The 23,144-nt window shown below is 39.1% G+C and overlaps 1 protein-coding gene across 4 annotated transcripts in view; it reads left to right on the top strand.

Annotated features, from left to right (window-relative positions):
- PLCH2 (phospholipase C eta 2) overlaps nt 1-23,144 on the top strand; it is an 81,683-nt gene that overhangs the window by 35,257 nt on the left and 23,282 nt on the right. For all 4 annotated transcript variants that reach the window (XR_014887916.1, XM_085242563.1, XM_085242564.1 and 1 more), the window contains exons 3-10: nt 13,644-13,790; nt 16,002-16,245; nt 16,818-16,947; nt 17,482-17,652; nt 20,030-20,123; nt 20,624-20,827; nt 21,768-21,888; nt 22,270-22,441. Coding sequence is in view for 3 of the 4 variants with exons in the window: in XM_085242563.1 (XP_085098689.1) it covers nt 13,644-13,790; nt 16,002-16,245; nt 16,818-16,947; nt 17,482-17,652; nt 20,030-20,123; nt 20,624-20,827; nt 21,768-21,888; nt 22,270-22,441 (1,283 nt within the window). In the remaining variant the exon portion in view is untranslated. The remainder of the gene's footprint in view (nt 1-13,643; nt 13,791-16,001; nt 16,246-16,817; nt 16,948-17,481; nt 17,653-20,029; nt 20,124-20,623; nt 20,828-21,767; nt 21,889-22,269; nt 22,442-23,144) is intronic.

Below are 23,144 nucleotides of genomic sequence, written 5' to 3'. Positions count from 1 at the left end.
TAGAGACTTGCTGTTAACCTGCAGTGTCTGGTGTGGTGGATCAGTAGTGGAGCAAACTCCATGAGAAATGATCATCTTTTTTTCAAAGGCTTGGAGGACTGTCTGCCAAACCTCCACCTATTACACAGCATATGGTTTCTTTGTGTGTAAAATGTCATCATGATGATGGCTGCAGGTTCTTTGTGCCTTCTGCCCCAGTGCATTAAGTCAGCTTGAGGTTTGCATAGTGCAGTACAGCAGCAAGGGTCCTCAGTAATTGTCCTTATTAGCATGTATTAAAACAGTAGCAGATACAATGGGAATTAAAACAAAAGTGGTTTGGAGTAAATACACGGTGCTCCTGCCTCATGAGGCTCTTGGAATAAGTGCTCCTGAAGGGCACCTGAACTGAGTTGCTGAGGAAAGGGTATCTCAGGGGATATAGTTAGTGTTGAAAAAGAGCAAGTAAACAGGATGATGTTTTGCTGAAAATAGGCTTGGGCCAAATCCTCAAATCATGAGATGCTTAGGACAATGAAATTCATGCCTAAGTGAAAGTAGGGTTTTCATGTCGGATCTTGCATGGTATTGATCTGTCTGGAATGCTGATGGGTGCCTAAGGTGTAAAGATAAGATAACATCAAAACCTAGCAGGACAGTCTACTGTATCAGCTGGAAACTATGAGCAAGCCTTGACATTTCTTACGTGGAAGGACTGAATCAGATGAGAGAAAGGTGAATGTAAAAGCAGTACACAGCAAATCAGGTTCTTCAGTAAACTGAGATTAGAGCTTGAAATTGCTATAAGGCAGCACAGCAACGTAAAAGAGCAGAAATGAATTGACCTTGCTTGCTGTGGGCAGATCGAGGCAGCAGTGTCTGTGAGGTCTGTTAGGGGTGAAGGGCTGCAGGGTTCTGCAGCAGACTGCAACACATTTGGGCAGAGCACTCTCGTACATTCCTTGCTCCCATCCATCAGTTTTTCTTACCTAAAGAAACTATTTTTTCTATTTGTTTGCCAGTCTTGTTTACTTAGATTTCAGGTTTTGAGAGGCACAAATTTTCTTATCCTGTGTATTTGAATGGCATATCGTACAGACAGGAACTTTTTGTTCAGGACTTCTAGGCAGCACTGTCATGCTAAATTGCTGAAATTCTCTGGGATTTAAGCAGACCTGAAGGCATTACACTGTTGTATTTTGGGACAGCATAAAATGTAATGGACGTCACTTGTGAGCCGTTTTTCATAATTCTGCATTAAGCTTTTCTTGCAAATTCATTCAACGTTTTCTTGCTAAGAAAAGGAATTGGAAGTCCATAAACAACACCTTGCATGTTTTTAATCAGTAACTGTGGACTTGATTTCTCAACCTAAACAAGCCTGGGAACATACCTTAGCAGTATGCAGGATTATGTATGAACACAGGGGCAGCACTGAAATCAGAATGAGTTTTTTTCTTTCTTAAATGAATTTGCACCCCATTAATGTTTGTTGCCTACTGAATGAAAATCATCCCTCGGGATGACAAGTGGATTATCCTTCTACTTATTTCCTAACATCCATAAGCATTTCTGTGAGTTCTTTCTTGAAGGAGGAAGGAACAAAGCACATGCTTACATTCTGTCTGAGAGTGGGGAAACAAAGAGTTAATAAAAGATTATCCCAGGTGGCTGAACACTTGAGTTGCAGTGAAAGGCTGGTAACATTCATTTAGCTCCTGTGCTGGTTTCTACCTGTCAGCAGCTCCTGATACACTGCTATACAGAGAATAAAAAATGAGCTTGCTCAGAGCAGAAGCAGCAAGCATCCTTAGGAACTTCCTGATGTTGCATTAAAGACCCACCTGCAATATTATTTTTTATTATTTAAAGGAGGCTTTTGAAATATCAGTGATGTGCATATGGTCTTTGCTTCTTCCTCTGGTGTTTTGTTCACTTGATTCTCTCACTGGAATATGGATGATACAAGCACCATTAAATGCCTCAGCCCAGATAAAGGTAAGAAGAAATGTTATTTTAACCACCTTAATATCACCTTTAACCACTTCTATAGTGAGTTAGACTATAGAGAAAAATAGAGTTTAGAGAGCTTTTTTGGTGGCTTATTTTGTTATTCAAACTTCAACCCTTAAAACAAATACGTAGCAGTTTCTTAAGGCAGCGTTTGCTGTTCCATACCTTTGCCTCCTATTACCTCCAAACCTTGAATAATGCATGTATTTCGAATGGCTGCTTCTTCCTGCACAAGTGCAAGGGAGGCACCAGGTATATTTATGTCCCTTTTCTGCTCACTTAAGTAGCAAGCTGTCACCATAAAGAAAGGCTTTCTATTTTTAACCATAGACCTTCTGCTACCCACATTAAAAGAGAAAAAAGAGGCTTGGTGTAGTTGTGAGTCAACTGTATTGTTTTATGGTTTCTTTTAATATGTGATTTGCTTCTAATTAGATACAGTTTCTTTACACCCATTAAATGAGTGCACAGAAACTGTTTGGGTTCAATTTGTCCCCAGTGGAGTTATACCAGGGGTGAGTTCAGCACCCCGGTCCTCTCTGAACTGCCTCAACCTTTTCTTACAGTGCTGCAAAAGTTACCTGCAACTCAAAAATGGATGAAATACCTCTGGCTTCTTAAGAAATTATAGCAATTCAAGACCAGCTCTCAAAAATACCATTTTTATTCTTCTAAAGCTTTATCTTCTAGTTGATTTATTTAGGATCATATCCTTGACTATGATATATTTTAATTGAGTCAAATATCTGCTTGCTTGTCTGTGGGCATTTTGTGTTTTGTGCCTATTAGGCATGTGGCTTATACTGTAGTTACACAACAAGAGAGATGGCTTGTGTGTGCTCAGTGGCTCTGTGTTCTATCAGCACCTTCATGTCAGTGGGAAAGCAGATCAGTAGCTCTGCCTCTGTGTGTGTTCAGCTAGCAGAATACTTTGTGACACGTTCATGAATATCTTGCTGTATCTGCTGAAGACACTCACTGAAGTTTGCTTTTCTTTTAAAGCATTTGCTCAAAAATTCATATCTATATTAAAACTTTCCCTAAGTAAAACAGTTATAGTCTTCAGATCTAATTTGATGTTTGGGTGCTGGAACCGTACCTGATATCCTTTAATTCTGTTTTGACTCCTCCATTTATTATTACTCTCGTAGCAGTGTAAGCTGAAGTGATGCTATTAGCTCAGGAGGTGAGAAAAGGTAACGCAGGCAGGCGTGGCTGTACCTGCTCAGACACTCATCACTGCAGCAAATAGTCTTCCAGTATCTGAAGAAGGATGTGAAGATGAAGGCAAATTGATTTGGAAGTCTCATTACACAGCAGAATTGTAATTAAAATAAAAAGTCTATAGAGCACCTCCTGGAAAATCTTATGTTATAAATCATAGAATCATAGAATGACCTGGGTTGAAAAGGACCGCAGTGATCATTTAGTTTCAACTCCCTTGCTGTGTGCAGGGCTGCCAACCACAAGACCAGGCTGCCCAGAGCCACAAAAATAGAAATGGACCTTGTTTTTCTGCCTATTATGACTGTTTTAGCAATGATATACTTTATTAATAAAAACAATATAAAAACCAAGAAAATTTTTAGTCTGTGATAGCTTCAGTGATTGTAAGCGCCATGCAGATAATTCAGGTAAATAAGGAAAGAGTCACAGTATGCATCAGAAGAGTGGGAGAGTCTTAACCAGTGTGTTACTCTGAGAGCTGTAAAGAATTGCAGCAGTGACAGTGGGACGCATTCAGGAGTTTAGTATTCTGTGATGACTGTATGATTCTATGAATAGTTATTTACGTAACAAAATGCTTGAAATGTATTGTAAGACTTGACACAAGGGTTAATTCACCTGTATGATTCAAGGATATTCACCAACTTTGTGTTTCTGCCAGATGGTGTCGTTCTAAGCCAGGTGGTGGAAGCATCCTGAAGAGAAATGGGATAACTTAAAAGAGCAGAGGTTCCATGAGCTGAAGGTACATGCAAGGCCACTTAATAGGCTTTGTTTTTAAAGGGTGTTTACCTTCCTGCTCATTGGTGGTCTTGGAGGAAATGCCATTCTCCTCTCCCTCAAGTATAACACTGTGGCGATGCAGCTGGTCTTGTGGGTCTGCACTTAAGTGCATGTATTTTTTTGCCACAGAGATGTGTTCATTACACAAGAGCTGATAGATTGAGAGGGGAGAAAAAAAAAAAAGAAAATAGTCTATGTATAACTATCTTTTTCTTGGTATGGTTTATTTTATCCAATTAATTTAGTGGAGGATATGATGAATGTCTAGCTTCTGAGAGGAAGAGCATAACACTTTAAAGGTATGTTTAACTGCTGTGAACACTTGTCTAATTTTAGGATTGCAAATAAGGATTGCTCTGAGAATGTATCAATCTTGATATAAATCAAAAGCATTTTTTCTCTAAGGTAAGACATTGAGTGAATTGTTGTTATGGTTTGATGTATATGCAATTTCCTTTCAGTGCTTTAGAAAGTCCCTAAGCTATTGTTTTTATACTGCAATGGAAAAATGCATCCTGCATAATTCTTTGCATTTAAAAGGGATCTTAAATCCCAGAGGATTTCAGATCCCACTTGGCCACGTAAAGCCCTTAAATTTAGCGTGTTTTCTGACACCAAGGGCTGGAAGATGCTAATAAAAACTTTCACAGAAAGTGACGTTGCAAACTGTATCTGGAACTGAATGCATTGTTAATGGTGGCCCAGCTGGCACAATGATTTCAGTAAGCATCAGGAGTCTGGTATGGAGCTCAGGTGTCTTGAGAGAGAGTGCTTTCACTTGTGCTACTAAAGGCATTTTGTGTTACAGCTGTTTTCATGAGATTGGGTGAAACGTTTGTCCAACAGCCCAAAAATAATCTGGTATAGTGTGTTCTGCCAGGGTTCAGCATGCTGCCTTCTGTGTTGGGTTCTAATCTGGTGGGGAAGTTACCTCTACTCAGCCCCTGCCTCCTCTGTGTGCAGGGCAAAGGGCGGTGGCAGTGCTGCTCTCTGCAGAGCTCAAGGCATTTGGTGGCAAAGAGCAGCAATGTTTTGTGGCATGACGTGGCCTGAGAGAGAGAGCACATCTCCAGAGTTCAGCCTGCAAGCTGACTTTACCAGCCTTCAGATGCCTGCTGCCTGTCTTCAGGTTCCAAGCCCCAGAGGGAAGTGAATCTGGCACACTGCTTTGTTTCAAAGTGGAGTGGATAGTGGAGACCATAGTAAAAAATATAAATGCTTTTTCCACGAGAGCCCAGAAGCAATTACTTTACTTCCTATATGTTTTTGTAACTACTGAATCAAAGACTAAAAAAAATCCATCAGTAAGCTTTATTGGCTTGCAGCCACTGATCTTGTGATGGACTTCAGCTCACCAGCCTGTGCTTACTGTGCATCCGTACATACTGGATTTAATCTTGTCCTTTGGGAATTACAGCAGGTGGCTCCTGCTTGAAGACAAAACATAATTATGATCATCTTTCAAGATTGCAAAAAGACTTACAGTTAGCTTCTAAGGTTTGCAGATGCTATGGAGTGATATGTTTTTGAGAGGAAGATGAGAAACTGATGAATCAATATGCATTCTAAGTAATTCTGTCACAAATGTTTGGAAAGAAAAAAAAAAAGTACTGCAACACAAAACCAGTAACAAAAACCAACTTCAACTTAATTGAAGTGGAACTTGAAGCAGAAGAGCATTTGCTTTATTTAGCCTGTAGAAGAACACTGCAGTAGCAGGCACTACTGGAAATGTCAGTGCACTGCATTGCCTTCAAATCATGTTTCTGTCTTTGCTGCTCAACACATCGTGCTCTCTTCTGTTCAGAACACATGATGAACTGCATATTGTAAACTGTGGCATACCTTCAGATAACAATGATTTCTTTAGCTGTTCATTTCAGTTTCACAAATAGTCACCAATTAAAATGTTAACAAGGCATGAACATAAGCTTGGTGTTTTCTTACGAGGCAGAAACATAGAAAGTGCTCAGTGATACTGATGGGTATCTTCCTCCAACCTGCCGTCATCTCCCTTTCGGTGTTTATGACCAATGTCACTGAACAGATGGTAAAGCGCTGAAAGATCTTTAGATCTTTAAATATAAAGAGTTTAAGATCTTACTTCTGTAATTGTATAGGGATATTTTCTTGTAATTGTTGGTAATAAGGTTGACCTTAGATAAACATTTAGAATCTTTCTTCAGATGAAACCTAAAATCTTTGTTTTATGGTGACATTTGTCTATACACGTGCAAAATGTCATTATTACAGCTTTACAAGTAAAAAGAATCAAATGGTTCTTGAAACTTTTTACTGAAGATAACGTGGACATTGAATTTGTAAAAGTGCTAGCAGTAGAATTTATAAGACATTGTTATTATATTTTAATCACTATAGACAACAACTACAGAAATATTTCAGAAATGGTACATGTTTTAAATGGAAGAAGGTTATTAATATTTCTACTGTTCACTGATAAAATGTGACACAAAATCTCAATTCATTAAGAATCAGCCCTAGTTGAAGACTCAACTCACAAGGCTAATTCTCATTTAATTAGAATAATTGCATCAAATTTTTCTGATGAGCTCAAGGGAGCTAAGCGTCATGGAAGGAGATTGCCTCATTGTTAGGATTACGTTGGTGCTGTTCCTAGCAGACCTCAGTTCCACAAATATTGATTCACGTGAATAAAGTAATTGAAGAGATTTCAGGATCAGTTCATTTTAATAATGCATTGGAAAGCTCTAGAAGTATCGTGTTTGGGGTTTCTTAGCTGAAGCAGCTGTCTCATGGCTTGCCTTCTGTGGCTTCCAGTGCTGAAAGATGCTCTGCTATGTGCCGTGTGACAGCCACTGGTGTCTCTCCCAAAGGTGTCAGTGGCCTTGCAAATTGATGCATACTGAGCAGAGTTGTATTTCTGTAACACTTAATAACTTGAGTCAGTTCAGAGCCACTGCAGCAATATTCAGCTTTGAAGCAAGGCGGGTGAGAAGCAGAAGCTGGTAAGCAGCGCTGTTCCCACCTGCCACAGGCACGCTGCAGGCCATAATCTGCCTGAGGATTACTGCGCTCGGAGCTGTGGCCAGATGGCCCTCGTGTCTGTGGGAGGCTGGAGCCGGGTCTGTGCCAAAGGTCAGTGGGGTTGTTGTGTTAGAATTAAGGAAAAGGCAGCTTATGTGCTGCTGGGATAATGTTGTGGTCCAGCTGGTGCTCTGGCCTGCACCACACATTTGTGGCTGGGTGATCGCAGGAAGTTGGGTTATAGCTCAGTGTGGAGCTCATGTTTTTCCTTCTTTGGAAGTTAGCGGAACCTTTCAAAAGGGATTGCTTTAGTGAATTCTTAATATAACTAGTACAGGCTTCAGTTGCCAGACAAACATAGGAATTGTAGCAGATGTTGTCTGTGATTCTGTCAGCATATGATTGCTGCTTCCCTCTTCTTGGGGAACACTTGTGTTGTTCCATGCAGGTGCAATGTTAAAAGAGTACATAGTTACAGAAACCCAAAAGCAAGTGGATCCAGCTGAAGGGAAACTGAAACTGTGTTTGCAGGTCTTGCTGTCTAGATCATGCTGCTTTAGGCCATTAGGAAGCAATATCCTCATGGGGGGGAAAAAAAACATAAATTATGTATTTAGCAGAATTGAAGGAGCTTTGTAACTTCAGCTCAAGGGAAGATTGCTGTGCTCCTGCTGTTCATGTATCTCGTGTTCTGTGCCTGTACTGTTATTCAGATGTATTTCTAACCTGTACTAAGTGATGTGCATTCCAGCCAGTTGTGTGCTTTTATTATTTTGCTTTTGAAGCATCTCAGCATTTAGTGCTTCAAATGACAGAGACAGGTTTACTAATTTATATGAAGTCTGTAGGCAGCGGTATCTTATGCAGAGATTCTAAGATATAGTGGTAGCTGTAATTTCTGCAGGTTTTCTGGGCCTTTTGACTGCTGTTTACAGCGGAAAGTACAAAGGCAAGGAGAAAAGAGGGGGAGAGAGACAGTACAGATAATGGCTGTGTGCCAGCTGACATCAAAACCTTTTGTTTCCTCCTTTTATCTTATTACTCCTACTGCAGGTTGGCAATCATTTTCTTTTTATTCTGCAGCCACTAGGAGCAAGATTTCCATGTGTGGGAAATAGGAAATAGTGATACCTGTATTAGCATTCATATATGTGTCAGTAATTGCTGCCCGTGTCTTTCTAAGTATTGTAGAATCAGCCTTGTGCATGAGGTTAGTTTGTTAATCTGGTAAAGTGGGTCTGTAGTGTGAAACGTGTTCATGCAAGGATAAACAGAGTGCATAGCTGTGAAGTGACAAATCTAATCCCAGAGGATTTACAGACCTGTTATAGTACCAGCTCTGTAACGTTCAATATTCTGGCAACTAATATATTGAAAATATGTTTATAATTTGAAAACTAGCTCACCGTGTACATCTGAAATATCTTCTGTGCTGTCTTCAGCTGAAGTGTAGATGTGTCACACACAAACTTCTTGGTATGCCGAGAGCCTAATTTATCTCTTGTATTACTTCTGTTTTATGCTTGAACCTTGATGTACAGAAGGCACAAGAGAGATCAGAATCTGGGCTACCTATTAAAATTTCTTACTCTCAAATTTTTAGTTTTTTCTTTTCTACTGAGGGTCTTATCTGTTTCCCTTTGAGTTAAATAAAATTTTTAGCACTTTTCTCTTGCTTCAACATTAAAATAAGCATTGGAAATGAATCCACCCGTCCTGATGGATTGCATTAATCATCAACCCATTTACCTCAGGAAGATGTTCATTTTACTCACTTCTCTCTTCCAAACCATATATGCTGTGTTCCTGTATCTTCTGCAAGATGTTCTTTCTCTGTGTGATGCGGACTGACTTCTCTGCCCCTTTGTGGCAGTGAGCATGTTCTTTGACAAGACCTTTGACATTCCAGCATTGTTCTTCATGTCATCTGAATCCCACTTTTAGAACAGCCACAGGGCAGCCTGAAGACTCAAATACTGTTCGGTTTTAAATCTTTTTGAGCCATGAAAAGGCTTTCGTACACCTGGAGAATAATAACTTTTTTTGAGTGCCATGGGAGGAAGTCTTTAATCTGCACGTTTTGTCAGGTGAGCAAGATTTTTCTGAGGATGTCAAGTGGTGCAAGAATAGAAACCCATTTCAATAGGCTTATATTCTAAGTACTCAGCTCAGTAGTTTAAGACTTGGGAGAGAGATTAAGTCACACTTAACCCTTTGTTATTTTCTGCTTCTTTCCCCTACAGTTACCCAATATCTAGCCACAAACAGGAAATAGGACTTTTAAAAAGATGTTATTTTTCTCCATTTGTGATCGTTAGGCCTGAAGGATGGAGAGATGTGTCAAGTGAAAGGCTCTGAATTAACCTCTTGTTGGTGGGTATTAGAATATAAGTCTGACTTTAACTTGAACACTGAGAGAATTCCTCTTTTCTGGTATTATAAAAACCAGGAATTTCTTTGTACTAAAATGAAAACAAATCCACATGCAAATCTGACTTGTGCAGAATTCTAGTTCTCAACTATGAAATTGATATATTGGCATTTTTAGTTTGCTGCAGAAGTTACCTTAACTCTGTCTCCTTATAGTTAAGGACCTGAGAGTTCAATTGTGTCTCCTCCCTTGTAAGGTGCATTCCCCATTTTGGAAGTGGAGATCTGATAATCTGTAGCAGGGAAACTATCCAAAGACATTTGCTCCTTTATTTAAGAAATTCAGGGAAGTGTAGGGCAGAGCATGTAATTAAGCTTACATTTCTCAGGTCTGGCCATGCTAGGTCTGGCTTCCCATGAAAAGGGAATTAGGATCTTTAGAACAGTATTTCAGGAGTTCTTGCCTGTAGCTTCACGCTTTTCAGTTGTGTAGATATACGTGTCTTAGCATTTTATAGGAGTGATTGGCTTGGAAGCATCTCACCAATTTACTCTTGAAAGACATGTGAGGAGAATGGAAGACTGTTGCTGAAGTATTTGAGTGAGTAGAAGAAAGCAGCAAGGGTGTGCACAGGCATGTTGCTATCCTTTACCCACAGCCCAGACTCATTGGTTTTCATTTCTGAATAAATCTGCAGCTAAACTCTGAGGCCAGTCTACTATCAGATATCTGTACGCAGTCAGTGAAATAAACAACTTGTGCTTGAGAATCAATCATCTCTAGAATTATTTGCTATAAAGCCTTTGCAAAGTGTGAAAGGAGGAGTGGGAAGTACTTAATGAGTACGTTTTAAATGGACAATTTGTGCTTAGTTCATCAAGCTAGAAGCATGTTGCGTTTCTTCTGCACATCACAGATGGCAAGAGCAATTGTATATTCTACTTAGTGTAGATTAAGAGGCTGTGATAACATAAATGACAGATTTCTGTATTTGGAGTTTATTGGATGCACTTCAAAGGGAATGAGATAGTAACTTAGTGCTTTTTAAAAATTAATACTTACCTGCTTTTATCTCTGCCACTTTTTGTGCACTCTGTTCCATGTTTCTGTGAACAGCATTTGTTCTGTACAGTGTAGCTGGCTGACTTGTTTCATAGGAAAGCATCTTCTGTGGGGTTGTCTCATTTTGCAAAGACACTACCACACAGATTGTGAGATGAAAACATGCTGCTAACTAAGGGAAAAAAAAAAGTACTTTTTTTTAACCTTCTTATTTTTCTACAGCTGTAACGTGTCACCTAAATCCCTTGACTGGATAGGGCAGAACCACAGCTTTAGGATTAGTGCGTACAGGGGATTTAGGATTTCAAGCAAACATGTTGCTGTGTTTTCAGCGTATCTAGTTTTTCCTGCCTGAAGAGAAATATTCCCACTAAAATATTGAGGAGAACCTTCTAAGAAAAGATGAAGATTTCTACAATGATACTTTGAAGAGCTGTGTGAGAAGAAAAAAGGGTCTTTTTTTTTTTTTTTTTTTTTTTTTTTTCCGCCGAAGTGGAAGGAGACTGAAGAGCTTAAGCACCTCGCCAGATTCACAGTGAAAGGCAAAGGTGACTTGGGGGAATGGATTGTGCTACTGACATTGCACTTATTTACTGCAACGGATATTGCTGTTTGTTGTTGAAGAGCAAGTAAAGCCATCAGCAAGAGCGTTTGCAAATCTGTATGCCATCACATGTGCAAAAGAGGTCCTGCTACGTAACTCTGTCAGAAGAAAGCAGCATGGAAAAAGCCAACAGCTGTGAGCTGGTGTATTGTCTTGGGTGCTCTACAGCTGGGAAGGTAGCACTGGAAAAGAACGTTTTCAGAAGATCCTTCTGTTCATAAATGGAATCACTTTCATGCCATTTTGCTTCAATTTCTTTCATTTGTCTGTTTTAAAATGCTGAACTGAAACGTACCCGTCCTCCAAACCAGACACATAGATACACCGTGCAGAATGAGAAGGATTTTGCTGCTATTTCAGTAGTCTAAATCAGCACAAGAGGAGGCCTGAATTTACTGTTAAACTGCTCTTTCTGTAACAGCTTGAAGAATACCATTGGATTTTGGAGATCATTGATTATCTTGAAGTGTTTTTCCTAATAATACTTCTATAACTTGCATCAAAAGTTTGCAACTACAGAATCTTAATCTTAATCTGCTAAGGCCTGCAGTGTTTGTGTTCATTTGGAAGCTACCCTTTGTCTCAGCCATGGATGCCATAGGAAGCCCTTTGCTTCAGAATAAGTTTTCAGTTGCCCGCCTGGCTGAAGAATTTTTCTGGGTTGGTGGCAGCATTGTAGCTTCTCCACGGTGGAAAATTGGCCGTTTTGGTAAGATGTGGACTGCGTGCCCCACTCCGTTGCTCAAGGCAGGGTCATTTGAGCTTTTATTTGTAAATCTTGTTTAGTGACAACTTTGTCTAGCAGTGGTATGGTGAGACGCAGCCCTAGTTCTCTGTTATTTTGCAGTTATTTTGATCTGTTGCCAGGATGCTTTTTGGACTTCAAGAACCTTACAGTTATATTTTCATTATTAATCTCTTCTCATTCCCCTTGAAATGCAAATGCAATGTTGTTCACTTTGTCACGTGTGAACTTTTGAAATTTTGTGTCCTCCATGCCCACAGAATGGTAGGTTTGCTTTCTGGTCTTGGTTGCCAGAATTCTGAATTTCTTATGCAATATTTGTCTGATTTTCAGTCTTCCTTCAGTCTGTTGTTTTCCTCCAGAGTAGGCCACTGGACTCTAGTAAGGCTATTTTATTTATTCAGGCACGTAGTGACAAAATTCTTAAGCTTCCATAGTAGTTTGAGAAAGATCGAAAGATCCTTTCTACTGGTTATGTAGAGATATATGTATGCATTACGTATTATTTATATGTTGACTTTAGGAAGATTTGATGTCTCCTGTCTGAACTGGAACTGATATTCCTGACAGGAGAAGATGGAGCTTGGGTTTATCTATCAAAGAGCCAGCTATAGCTACAATGTCGTTTCTGGAGTTATTATTAAGTGAAACAGTCGTTCTCTCTGTGGATTTGCAGTGCTGAACCTTTGATGGGTGTGGGAGTCTTCTATTGGCACTTGGGAATGCTGCTTTGGTTCAGTAAGATTTTAAGGCAACAGCTTGCTCTTACAGTGTACCTGTACTGAAGGGTTTCTGTAAGCTCAGAAACATGGTGCATATTCTAGGGCCCTGAAGACAGGACTCTGAAATGTATTTGCCTTTCCATTCAGTATTTGGAAAAGCAGTTGTTTTGAAGCATATGACCAGGATGCATCCTGCCCAGATCAGGTAACAGTGCAGACCTTGGCAGTGGTGTGATGCTGCCTGTAGGATGTCTATAAACAGATGGGCTTGAGCCAGAGCCGTGTGATGTCACCCAGAACCATTCTGGACTTCAGTCATTGATCTTCAGACAAAGCTCCTCCACATACAAAAATATTCAAATGACTCAATTCCTCCAACTTCCTTTCATCCTCACATGCTAAAATACACCCACTTCCACAAACATATACCAACCACTAAAACTCCAAAAAGATAGTAGTGCTATTGAACCATAAATAATTAACAGAGATTAGAACATCTTTGTAACAATAAGCATGAAACGAGGCTTGTTTTTCCTGTAGTGATTAATATTCTATGTTTTTGTTATTTATTGTTACTTTGAAATTTTTAATAGTAACTATAAATGTTACTACAAACTATTAAAGAAAAAAACAACCTCTTTGAGTCTTTGCTGCCTCAGTCCAGTGTCACTTAGTAAGAATACAAGAATGGGAACTTAGCCTGATAGGTTTCCATTTCCTGAAAATAACTCTCCTGAGGTTGATGAAGTTGTGCTAGTTTTTGCTGGACAAGAATCTGGGCTTCTGGGTGAAATTTAATTCCATGTCCAGCACATATTTTGCGTATTGCAGGAGCTCAAATTAAGCATTTGGAATGAGAATAGAGTAATGTGTACCAATTCTGAAAAATAAATGTGCCATCTATTAATATGAGAGTGGAAACTACTGCATTTACAGATAAGTTGAGATGCCAAGAGCTTTTCTGACTTTATGATCATATGACGTGACTTCTTGTATCAGACAGCACAGGAAGTCATCTGTTGAGTTGTTAATTGAGCAACTGTATGTTGTTTGTATGTTTTCTTCCTGCATAGGTGTCTTTGAAAGGGAACAAAGTCTGACATACTGATATTACTTTATTTCTCTCTTCAGTGGAAAGATGTATGAGCTCCATGCAAGCTGGTACCCAAATGATCAAACTCCGTGGTGGTTCCAAAGGGTTGGTCCGCTTCTATTACCTGGATGAGCACAAGTCATGCATTCGCTGGAGACCCTCCCGAAAGAATGAGAGAGCCAAAAGTGAGTGTCAACCACAGAACCACTTATTCTGATTCCTTCTAGCTAGAACCTTGCCCCCTTGTGAATAAACCCAAACCAGCATGAAGAATTTGATTCGTTCACAGATGATCAAGCAAAAGGTTGTATGTGGATTTTAAAGGGCATTAAGTTATTTTATAATGATTAATAGTTTATGAAGATTAAATTGCTGTTGTTAACTATGCAGGTAACAGTAATTAAGTATGCTGGAAGTCAGTTGCAGGCAAAACCTGCGTGAATTGGGGGCCTTGCAATGTTGAGGTTTCATTCCTTTCTCCAGAGGATTTCTCTACAGGATTATTACCTTTTACCTTTCCATTCCTGTAGCCTGAGTAATTGCTTACTATATGGCTGAAAAGTACTTTGCAGTGAAATGTTTGTGTTTTTTGTTTTTTTTTAAACTGTCAGAAACATATGTATAGGATGCTGTAGGTGAGCATCAGTCAGTTTCAACATGCTATGTAGATGCCATGCTAGGAAAGGTTACTCCATTTTGCTCTTCTGAGCTCTTACAGTTTTGTGCAGGAGAGAACAATTCTATTGATCATTTCTACTGTCAGACATAAAGGATGTTCCCATGGATACTTGTTGCTGTAGCTGTAGAGAAAATCAGGGATGCACAGGTGATGTAAGTGCTGGTACTGAGTCAGAGCTCCCTGCAGACAGCAGTTACAGTAAGCCAGGTAAGTTACCCTGCAGCCAAGGCACACATGCAGTATGAAAGGCCAGGAGGACAAGCTGTACGTGCTGCTGAGCACAGCACAACCTCAGTGTAACTGTTATGTGTAGCTCTGGCTCCTTAATGTGCAATAAGCTTCTGATTAGATCACAGCACTGGTTTTAGGGATGTGTACTTCAGATAAGCGGAAGTATAGGAGGAGAAACCAGGACAAAATCATAAAGAATCAGATTGAGCCTAGGCTTCAGTGTTCAAGGTACTTGCCTCAAAGCAGACCGGGAAGGGGACTTATTTCCTTCAGAGGAGCTTCCTAGCAACTTGCAATCACTTGCCTTCAGCACAGTGAAACTTATTTAATTATCCAGTTTATATTTTTGTCCTTAATAACTTTTCCCTTTTAAACTTTAGCAGTTTGTCTGTGTATAATATACTGTCCAGCTGCACGGTAGCCATACCACAGCAAACAGATGTCTGTTTGTTGTAATCTCCAGAGAACAATTGCAACAAAGCAAAACTAAAATTTGTCCTTTTTTCCCCCCTTACTATTATTATTAGAATTTATCTTCTATCAGCTTGGGAACAGGAACATTACAAGGGAAATAAATTGTTCATGTAATTATAAGGTGCACAGTCTGTGAGTATTTAGCATCTGCATATCTCTATACTAAACTAAAAAGCAGAAAAATTGGAATTTATTGAAAAGATGAATCTTTTTTTTCTGGCCAACTGCAGACATTTTCATTGTTTCACCTCTCTTTCAAAGAGGTAGAAATTTTGATTTTGTAAAATTACATGGAATTGACTTTTCATCTGCTTTGTCCTTTTATCTGAAGAGGAAGGAATGTGAGTAGAAGATAAACACAACCTGTCTGGCCTAGGCCATGCATGACCTTCTCTGCCCTTTGCATGAATTAGAACAGGGATTGTATTCACAGAATAATAGATTTGAAGGTGTCCCAGACCACCAATTTTTTTAGGACTACTCTCCATGTCAGGATGAAGCCTTTGCAGCAGTCTGCTGGATGTATCTATTTCACTATCTTGGTGTTGCTTTTCCTTAATTCTATGCTTGTTCATAATAAGTAAGATTTGTAAAACCATGATTCAGCTTTTTTATTTCAGTATGCAATTTTCAAATCAGTCACACTCTTGGGAGAGCAGGGTAGTCTCCCTTAAGAATCTTAAGGCAACATACAAGGGAGTGGAAGCTAGAAGTATTATCCTATTCTGTTAATATGCAGATTGTTTCATGTCTCTCTGTTCTCATACTCCAGTAATTTCTGCAGTTTAGGTTAATTTTGTTATAGCTGCTTTTTCTTTTTGATTGAATTGGAAGATCATTTGTTATGTTCTTGGACAAGCAGCAGTGTGATTCATCAGTGTAATTAAAAGAGAGATCTTAAAATCGAGACGAACAAAAAGGGATTCCTTTTTAGGACAGTCTTACTGTATGCCAGCCTGCATGATTATTTCCTACACAGCTACTAATGGGCTGCATGCTCTTGTTTTTTTAGTTTCCATCGACTCTATTCAAGAAGTTTGTGAGGGGAAGCAATCGGAGATCTTTCAGCGCTATGCTGATGGCAGTTTTGATCCTAACTGCTGCTTTAGCATCTACTATGGAGATCATATGGAATCGCTTGACCTGGTGTCTTCCAGTGGAGATGAAGCACGTACTTGGATCACAGGGCTAAAATATCTGATGGCAGGCATCAGTGATGAAGACAGCCTCTCAAAACGCCAAAGAACCAGAGACCAATATCCTTCCTAAACTGGTTGAAAGAGCATTTTTCTGTGGTTGAGAGCACTCAGCAGCACAATAATTCCTTTAAGTATTTGTTTTACTAAAAGCAAGCACTAGGCTCAAAGTTTCAAAGTGATTCCCATTCCATTCCCTGTTTCCAGAGACGGAGAGAGAAGTCCTTGAAGAAAATTGGTCTGGGCAAGAGAGTGGACTGAAAAAGGTCACTGGGCAAGCATGGACTGAAAAATATACAGGTATATTCTTTCATCTGTTACTCCCTGTGTAAAGCTGTCTCTATCAGTTGATTGTACAAGACAAAACATGATGCATCGTTTCTATTTGCTCAGAATTCAAAGTTGTGTTGTGCTGTAGTTTGGGTAAAATTGCCAATGTTGAATGCTGAGCATAACAAATCTAGGAAATTCTTTATGAAATAAGACAAGTAGTTATGTTGTATATTACCTTGAACTTTCCTTTATTCCTCGCCCCATATGTACAGCTTTCCCTAACGTGAAAGCATTCGTATATACATTATATTCAGTAACATCCCTTGGTATTACATGATGTTCCTTAACTCCTGTTCAATGTGGTTGAAGCAGACATTTGATGAAGCAGATAAAAATGGTGATGGCTGTCTGAGTATTAATGAAGTGCTCCAACTAATGCACAAACTGAATGTCAACCTACCCCGACAAAAAGTCAAGCAAATGTTTAAGGTAAGAAATGAAAATGAAATTTGTCTAAAAGATCAATGATTCAGCAACTGGTTTGTTTTCTCTCCAGTGAGAGATACTGCACTGTGTATTTGGTAAATTGAAGAATGCTCCAGAAATAAGTAATAAATAAGTTGTTATTTACAGAAAGAATGATTACACCAGGTACTGCCTAGTGTTAATAGCACATTGTGACACATTGTGAACGTTGCTTTTTTGCTACACCTGTTGATCTGAAATTCAGTATCCTCCTCTGTTCTTGTGCAATGAGAAGGACCTTCAGAAGTTGTTTCTTGGCTCATGCACTAATACATACATATATAAGGTTCAAAGGGGAAAGCATTCATATGACAAATATTAGTCTAATTGACCAATCTGTTCTAGCAGGCCCTACAGTGAGCAGCCTTGTCAGGCAGCATCAGGATGTGTTCAATTTCAGTGACACTTTATTCTCATTCAGGGGTTTGTTTCTTTAAAATTTGTTCAGGCTCTCACAAGGCATTTGATATTTCATTGCCTTATTGCTGTGTAATGCAGGAGGCTGATACAGATGATAACCAGGGCACGCTAGGCTTTGATGAGTTCTGCACCTTCTACAAGATGATGTCAACACGACGTGATTTGTACTTGCTAATGCTCACCTACAGCAACCACAAGGACTTCCTGGATACAGATGACCTGAGACGCTTTCTGGAGAATGAACAAAAGGTAGGTCTAAACCAGGAAAAGAATTCTGTTCTCATGCTATTCTGTTTGCCACTGGGGATGCATTGTCTTTTTTAAAGGGTCAGAATGGTAGTCATGCGTGTGAAAAGTGAGCAGCTGCTTTTGTTTTAGCAGCTTCACTCTGGAGAGTGTGGATGTTAAAAATAGACAGTTAGATGCTTCTTGATTTTCATCTGGTAGGCTGGCAAGACAATTTCTTGAATCATTTTCCCCTCACAACCTCTTCTTTGAGTAGGGTCTTTCATTGTGCCCCTAACTGTAGTGTCTATGGTTTCTTTTTTTTTTTTCTTCCCCCATGTGTTCTCTGGGAGAATGCCATCGATGTATTTTTCCCATGCTCAGTATCTGAGTGCAAAGATGCTGCCTCTGGTTCTGCTTTTGTTTTAGTGCAGAGCTCATGATGAGACATTACACTACTTTGTCACACTTTCCCAGTTTGCAAAGTAGATTATGTTTCTAAATAGCTACTGAGAGGATTATTCATGTCTGGGGAAGTGTTTGAGGATAAGTAGTAGTGCATATTAGATTGTCTTTTAAAACTTCAACATTGCATTGCTGGGAGTGGGTCTTAGACTCCTCCCACTGCACCGATCTAAAGCAGGCTAAGTTTTCTTGTCTGATGAACCAGGTAGTGTGTATATTCCCTGTATATTAATTGGCTTGGCGTTGGCCAGTAAATTCATAAGTAAAATTAGATAGCATCACTATTTAAGACATTCTACAGTTCTTCAGAAACATTAGTTTATAGCTTTATTAGCTTTTCTTTTCAAGAATTGAAGTGAATCCATACATTATGCTTATAATTGTTTATGCAACCCAGCAAATACCACCAAACTCTGTGCTAAGTTACAATGTCTTATTGTACTTAAGGGAGGGGACATTGGAATTTTATCTGTATGATGAGGACGTTCATCCAATGGAAGAGGTTCCCAGAGAGTTTGTACAGCCTCTATCATTGGAGGTTTAGAGACCAGAATAAAGCCCTGAGTTAACTCATGTAACCTTATAGTTGATCCTGCTCTGAGCAGGATTTTTTCGCTAAATAACTTCCTGAGCTCTCTGAACGATCCTGTGTTCATCTAGAGACTTCTGGCAGTTTCTGAAATGAGAAAAAAAATAATTGGATGATAAGGTGCAGCCAGTGCAGGAACAAATGCCTTGACTTGTCTGCTTTTTTCTCCTCTCCTGATCTCTTTTGAAACTGTATGCCTGTGAGTCATAAAGCTCCATCAGAGTTTCAAAAGCTGTCTAAGAAATGAATGAATGATAAAGCCACCTCTCTCTGGCAGTTATCATTTTAGATAATTAGGATGTGTTTCCATTTCATTGGTCAATTGATCCTCCAGATGGTGAGAGGAAAATGAGCACTATCCAAAGGACACAAATCAGCTCAGCTAATCACTGACATGGACAACACATGCCTCTAGGGTTTCACTCCATTGTCTAGTTCTGCCCTTTCTTACACAATGTGTGCAGGGAAAACAAGTGTTCATTCTGTGTGTTTGAAGCTGTACTAGAAAAACCTTCTGTTGTTTCAGAGCTTTTCCTTCTTACCCAAGCAAACCTACAGTATATGGGCAAACAAAGTCTTGGTTTTTGTTTATTTGTATTCCTTCCTCTTATTTTGATTTTATTTACTAGGTTTTAAATTACACCCCACAGGCATTGATTTCGTTGCAGACATGCTAGTGGTTTTATTTCCCTCTGAGAAAATATTCCACGTTGCCAAAACCATAATCAACTTAGGCACTTTATTGGCAGTCCCTTTAGTGTCCAGGGCTGTATTTCCAAGTGGCATGTATAACATTTGTTGGAAAGTATAAGGAAAAGTATATTAAGTAATAGAATGGATAATGTTTAATGGATAAATTAACAGTAAATAGCAGGAATATTAGATTGTACTGTTTCTCTTGCTTGTCTTCCAGTCCACTGCATGAAGATAAACCATTTTCTTATTTTCTTTAAAAGTAAAAACACTTCTGGTAATGAAAAAATCAGACTGCAAATTAATCCTTTAATTCTCCAGAAGAAGAGATGTCCCATTGATTTATGATAAAGCTTTTTCAATTTGGATGCTCTGTGTACGTACCAACACTAACCACATTTGACCTACAAACTAGAACTCTGTCTTTATTGGATGTGATCAGGCAGCTGCCAATAGGGCAGAAACTTCTCACAAAGCATTTTAATTCTTATCTGACCTGACGTTGATTGACAGGGATGAGAATCTCACTGTGTAACGGGAAATCCTTAGTGCTGCTCTGGATGATCTGACCAATTGTTAAACAGCATACAGAGAAGAAAAGCCAGGAGAAGCTGTGGATTGTTAGTTAACACTTCACTTTTATTACTTTTACAGATGACAAATGTGACCCGAGAACACTGCCTGGAAATTATCAACAAGTTTGAACCATGCCTGGAAAACAAGAAGACAGGAGCTCTGGGGATTGATGGTAAGCTGGCTGGCATAGCTATTGTGGGAGAGGGTGAACAGTGTTTAAATGCTTATGAGAAATCACATTTGTTTGCATGCTTATAAGGTCATAGAATTGTATTAGATAGTATAGAGAATGCTTTTAAGTAGGTTTGGCATTTGGTTGTTGCTTTTTGTGGGAGGGGAGGTATCTGTTACTTATTGAGGTGAAGTCAGTATTCTTTGTAAGATTTTAGAGACTTTTCTGCACTATGCCACTTAATGTTCCATCAATATCTTTTGAATTATAAACCTACAATGTCAAGTTTTGGTTAAATATAGGCATGTTTTCCTGGAAAGTCAGAGCAAAGAACTGTCTTGTGCCGGGTGGGATACAGTGGCATTATTTACTTCTTTATTTTACTTGATAGGTTCATGACTATGTTGGTGCATGTGGGGATGTGTCCTTACACTGGTTTCAGGAAAACTACAGCAACAAAAAGAATAAAACTGTCTTACTTATATATTGTTTGTTTATAGGTTTCACCAATTACATGCGGAGTCCCTCAGGGGACATTTTCAACCCAGAACACTACCAAGTGCATCAGGACATGAATTACCCTTTGAGTCACTATTTCATTACCTCTTCACATAATACCTACCTCATGGGAGATCAGCTGATGTCCCAGTCTAGGGTGGACATGTATGCATGGGTGCTACAATCTGGCTGTCGCTGTGTTGAAGGTAAAAAAAACAAAACAAAACAAAAAAACAAACAAACAAAAAAAAAACATAAAGGAATCATCAGTAAGCTCCATACTTTTGCTTCTCTGTAAAGAAAAACTTAGGACTATAGCAGAAGATACAGTAACTGCTTGGACTAAAGAGCCTTATGAAATGATGTCTTCGTGTTATTAAAAACATTAAATTATGTTGCTGTACAGTGGATAAATTTTCTTGAATGTAGGAATAAGGTGGACAATGGAGGAAGTGTCATTGGTACTAAGGAAAAAATTGGTAAAAACAATCTTTAGAAAGAATGCTAGCATTTGCTAGGATGTTTTGGGGTGCATACTTTCTGGCCAAATGTATGTCAACCAGACAGGCAAACAGGGCAGAATTCTTGCTAAACAGAAGGAGAAAGCTGATGTTTCTGACTAGGAAAGCGTGGTTTTATAATGCGAGATACTGATACTCCTGTAACGACCCGGAAGCTTTTTTGAAATTTCTTCTGATGTTTGTAATGCTTTTCTGAGACTGCCTCTTCTGTAATCATCTGTAATATCGTGACCATCAAAGTGCTTTCACATTTTTTCAGAAGGCTAATATTATAGTTTGCTCAGGTCAGGTTGTGGACATGCCGGTGCGTACTGCAGAGGAGTAAAGCATTTCATAGAAACATGACTGTAAACAAGTGTGAGCTTAGGCAAAATCCAAGGAAGAGTTGCTTAGAGTTTGGCTCTGCTTGTGATGTGAGGCGCTTGGCTAAGATTCTCTTGCATTCCCTTTAAGGTTCAGCAGTAGTATAATGAAAATAATGCTATGCTATGTCATCTCTTCTCCCTTCATAATATTCCTCAGCACTTCTTGAAAGAGATCTTTTTTTGGTTGGGGCTTTCTCAAACAATGCGTACAACTGTTTACACACAGTAAAATGATGGCTATCATTGTTTCTCTTCTGCAGTTGACTGCTGGGATGGGCCGGATGGTGAACCAATTGTCCACCATGGATACACTTTGACTTCCAAAATTCTCTTCAAAGACGTGATTGAAACTATCAACAAATATGCCTTTATCAAGAATGAGTATGTGTACAATCTGCTAACTTTTGAGACATAAGGCATGAGACATGGGGAGCTGGAAGCACTGCATGTTTAAGTTTTTTCTATGATTGGCTTTCTTGAATCTCTCCAGTAGGAAGTGGAGGTCAGGACTGGGTAGTATAGGAAGGTGAAAAGTGTGCTCTGGAAAAAAATGCATCAAATCAAAATAATTATTCGGTGGTGGTCTAAAATAGACTATTCAGTTTGAAGTGAGTACTGGGATATCAATCAGGATATCTACCCTGTAGATTTCATTGGTGGTCATTCTCTTTATAGGAATGGCTCAGACAGTAATAACCCTTATCTTTGTAATGCCATAAAAGCTAAATGTGCAGTTGGTGATAATTCCTTATGTCTTGCCAGGTACCCTGTTATCTTGTCAATTGAGAACCACTGCAGTGTAATTCAGCAGAAGAAGATGGCCCAGTATCTTACAGAAATTCTGGGTGACAAATTGGATCTGTCTTCTGTGCACAATGATGACTCTACAAGGCTCCCTTCACCAGCAAGTCTTAAAGGGAAGATACTGGTTAAGGTAAAAATGTGGTTGGTTTGTTCCATCTCTCCTTTTTTTGTGATGATTACAATCTCTGCCTGGTTATCACTTGTGTGCTAATTTAAATGACGTCACAATAAACAATCTGTAATAAAAATTTAATGCAGTGATAAAAGGCCGTTTGGTGCTGTTTGCCAGTATTATCTAGGTAAGTCTACCCAAGTAACAATTTCTGAAATATTTGTAGCTAAAGAATAAGTTTTTACCTTTCATACAGTGCCCATGCAACTAGCTGGCTGTCCAAGAAGGCAGGCTCCTGATGCACAACTCTTAGAAAGCAGCTAGTGATGTTTTTCTGGACCCTGAGCTGAATATGTGAGAATACAGATAGGATTTTGTCTTTAACAGATTTGGCTCAAGTTGAATGGGAAATTGCTAGCTGCTCCTGTTCATTGAGTTTAAATTATAACCACACATCACCTTCCTCATTCCTTCTTTCTGACAGTTTTTCTACTTCTCTCCTGTTTAGAATAATATTATCATTTCACCTATTATCCAGTCAGCTCACAGGTTTTTAGCTCATGTTAATGAAATAGTAAAGCACCGAGATGGAGAAAATCTGACTGCTACAGTTGAATTGCATAATGAAAAGGTTTAGAAAAAAGAGAATCTATTTTCTATTAGTTCACCTTGATTAGAGAAGTAAATAAGATTTGTTCTTCACTAAATATCTTCTTTTCTT

This window comes from Meleagris gallopavo, chromosome 23 (genome assembly GCF_905368555.1).
Source record: "Meleagris gallopavo chromosome 23, MGAL_WU_HG_1.1, whole genome shotgun sequence".
In the NCBI taxonomy this organism is placed as follows: domain Eukaryota; kingdom Metazoa; phylum Chordata; class Aves; order Galliformes; family Phasianidae; genus Meleagris; species Meleagris gallopavo.
The sequence above is the reverse complement of the archived record's forward strand: the minus strand, read 5'-3'. Positions and strand labels throughout refer to the sequence as shown.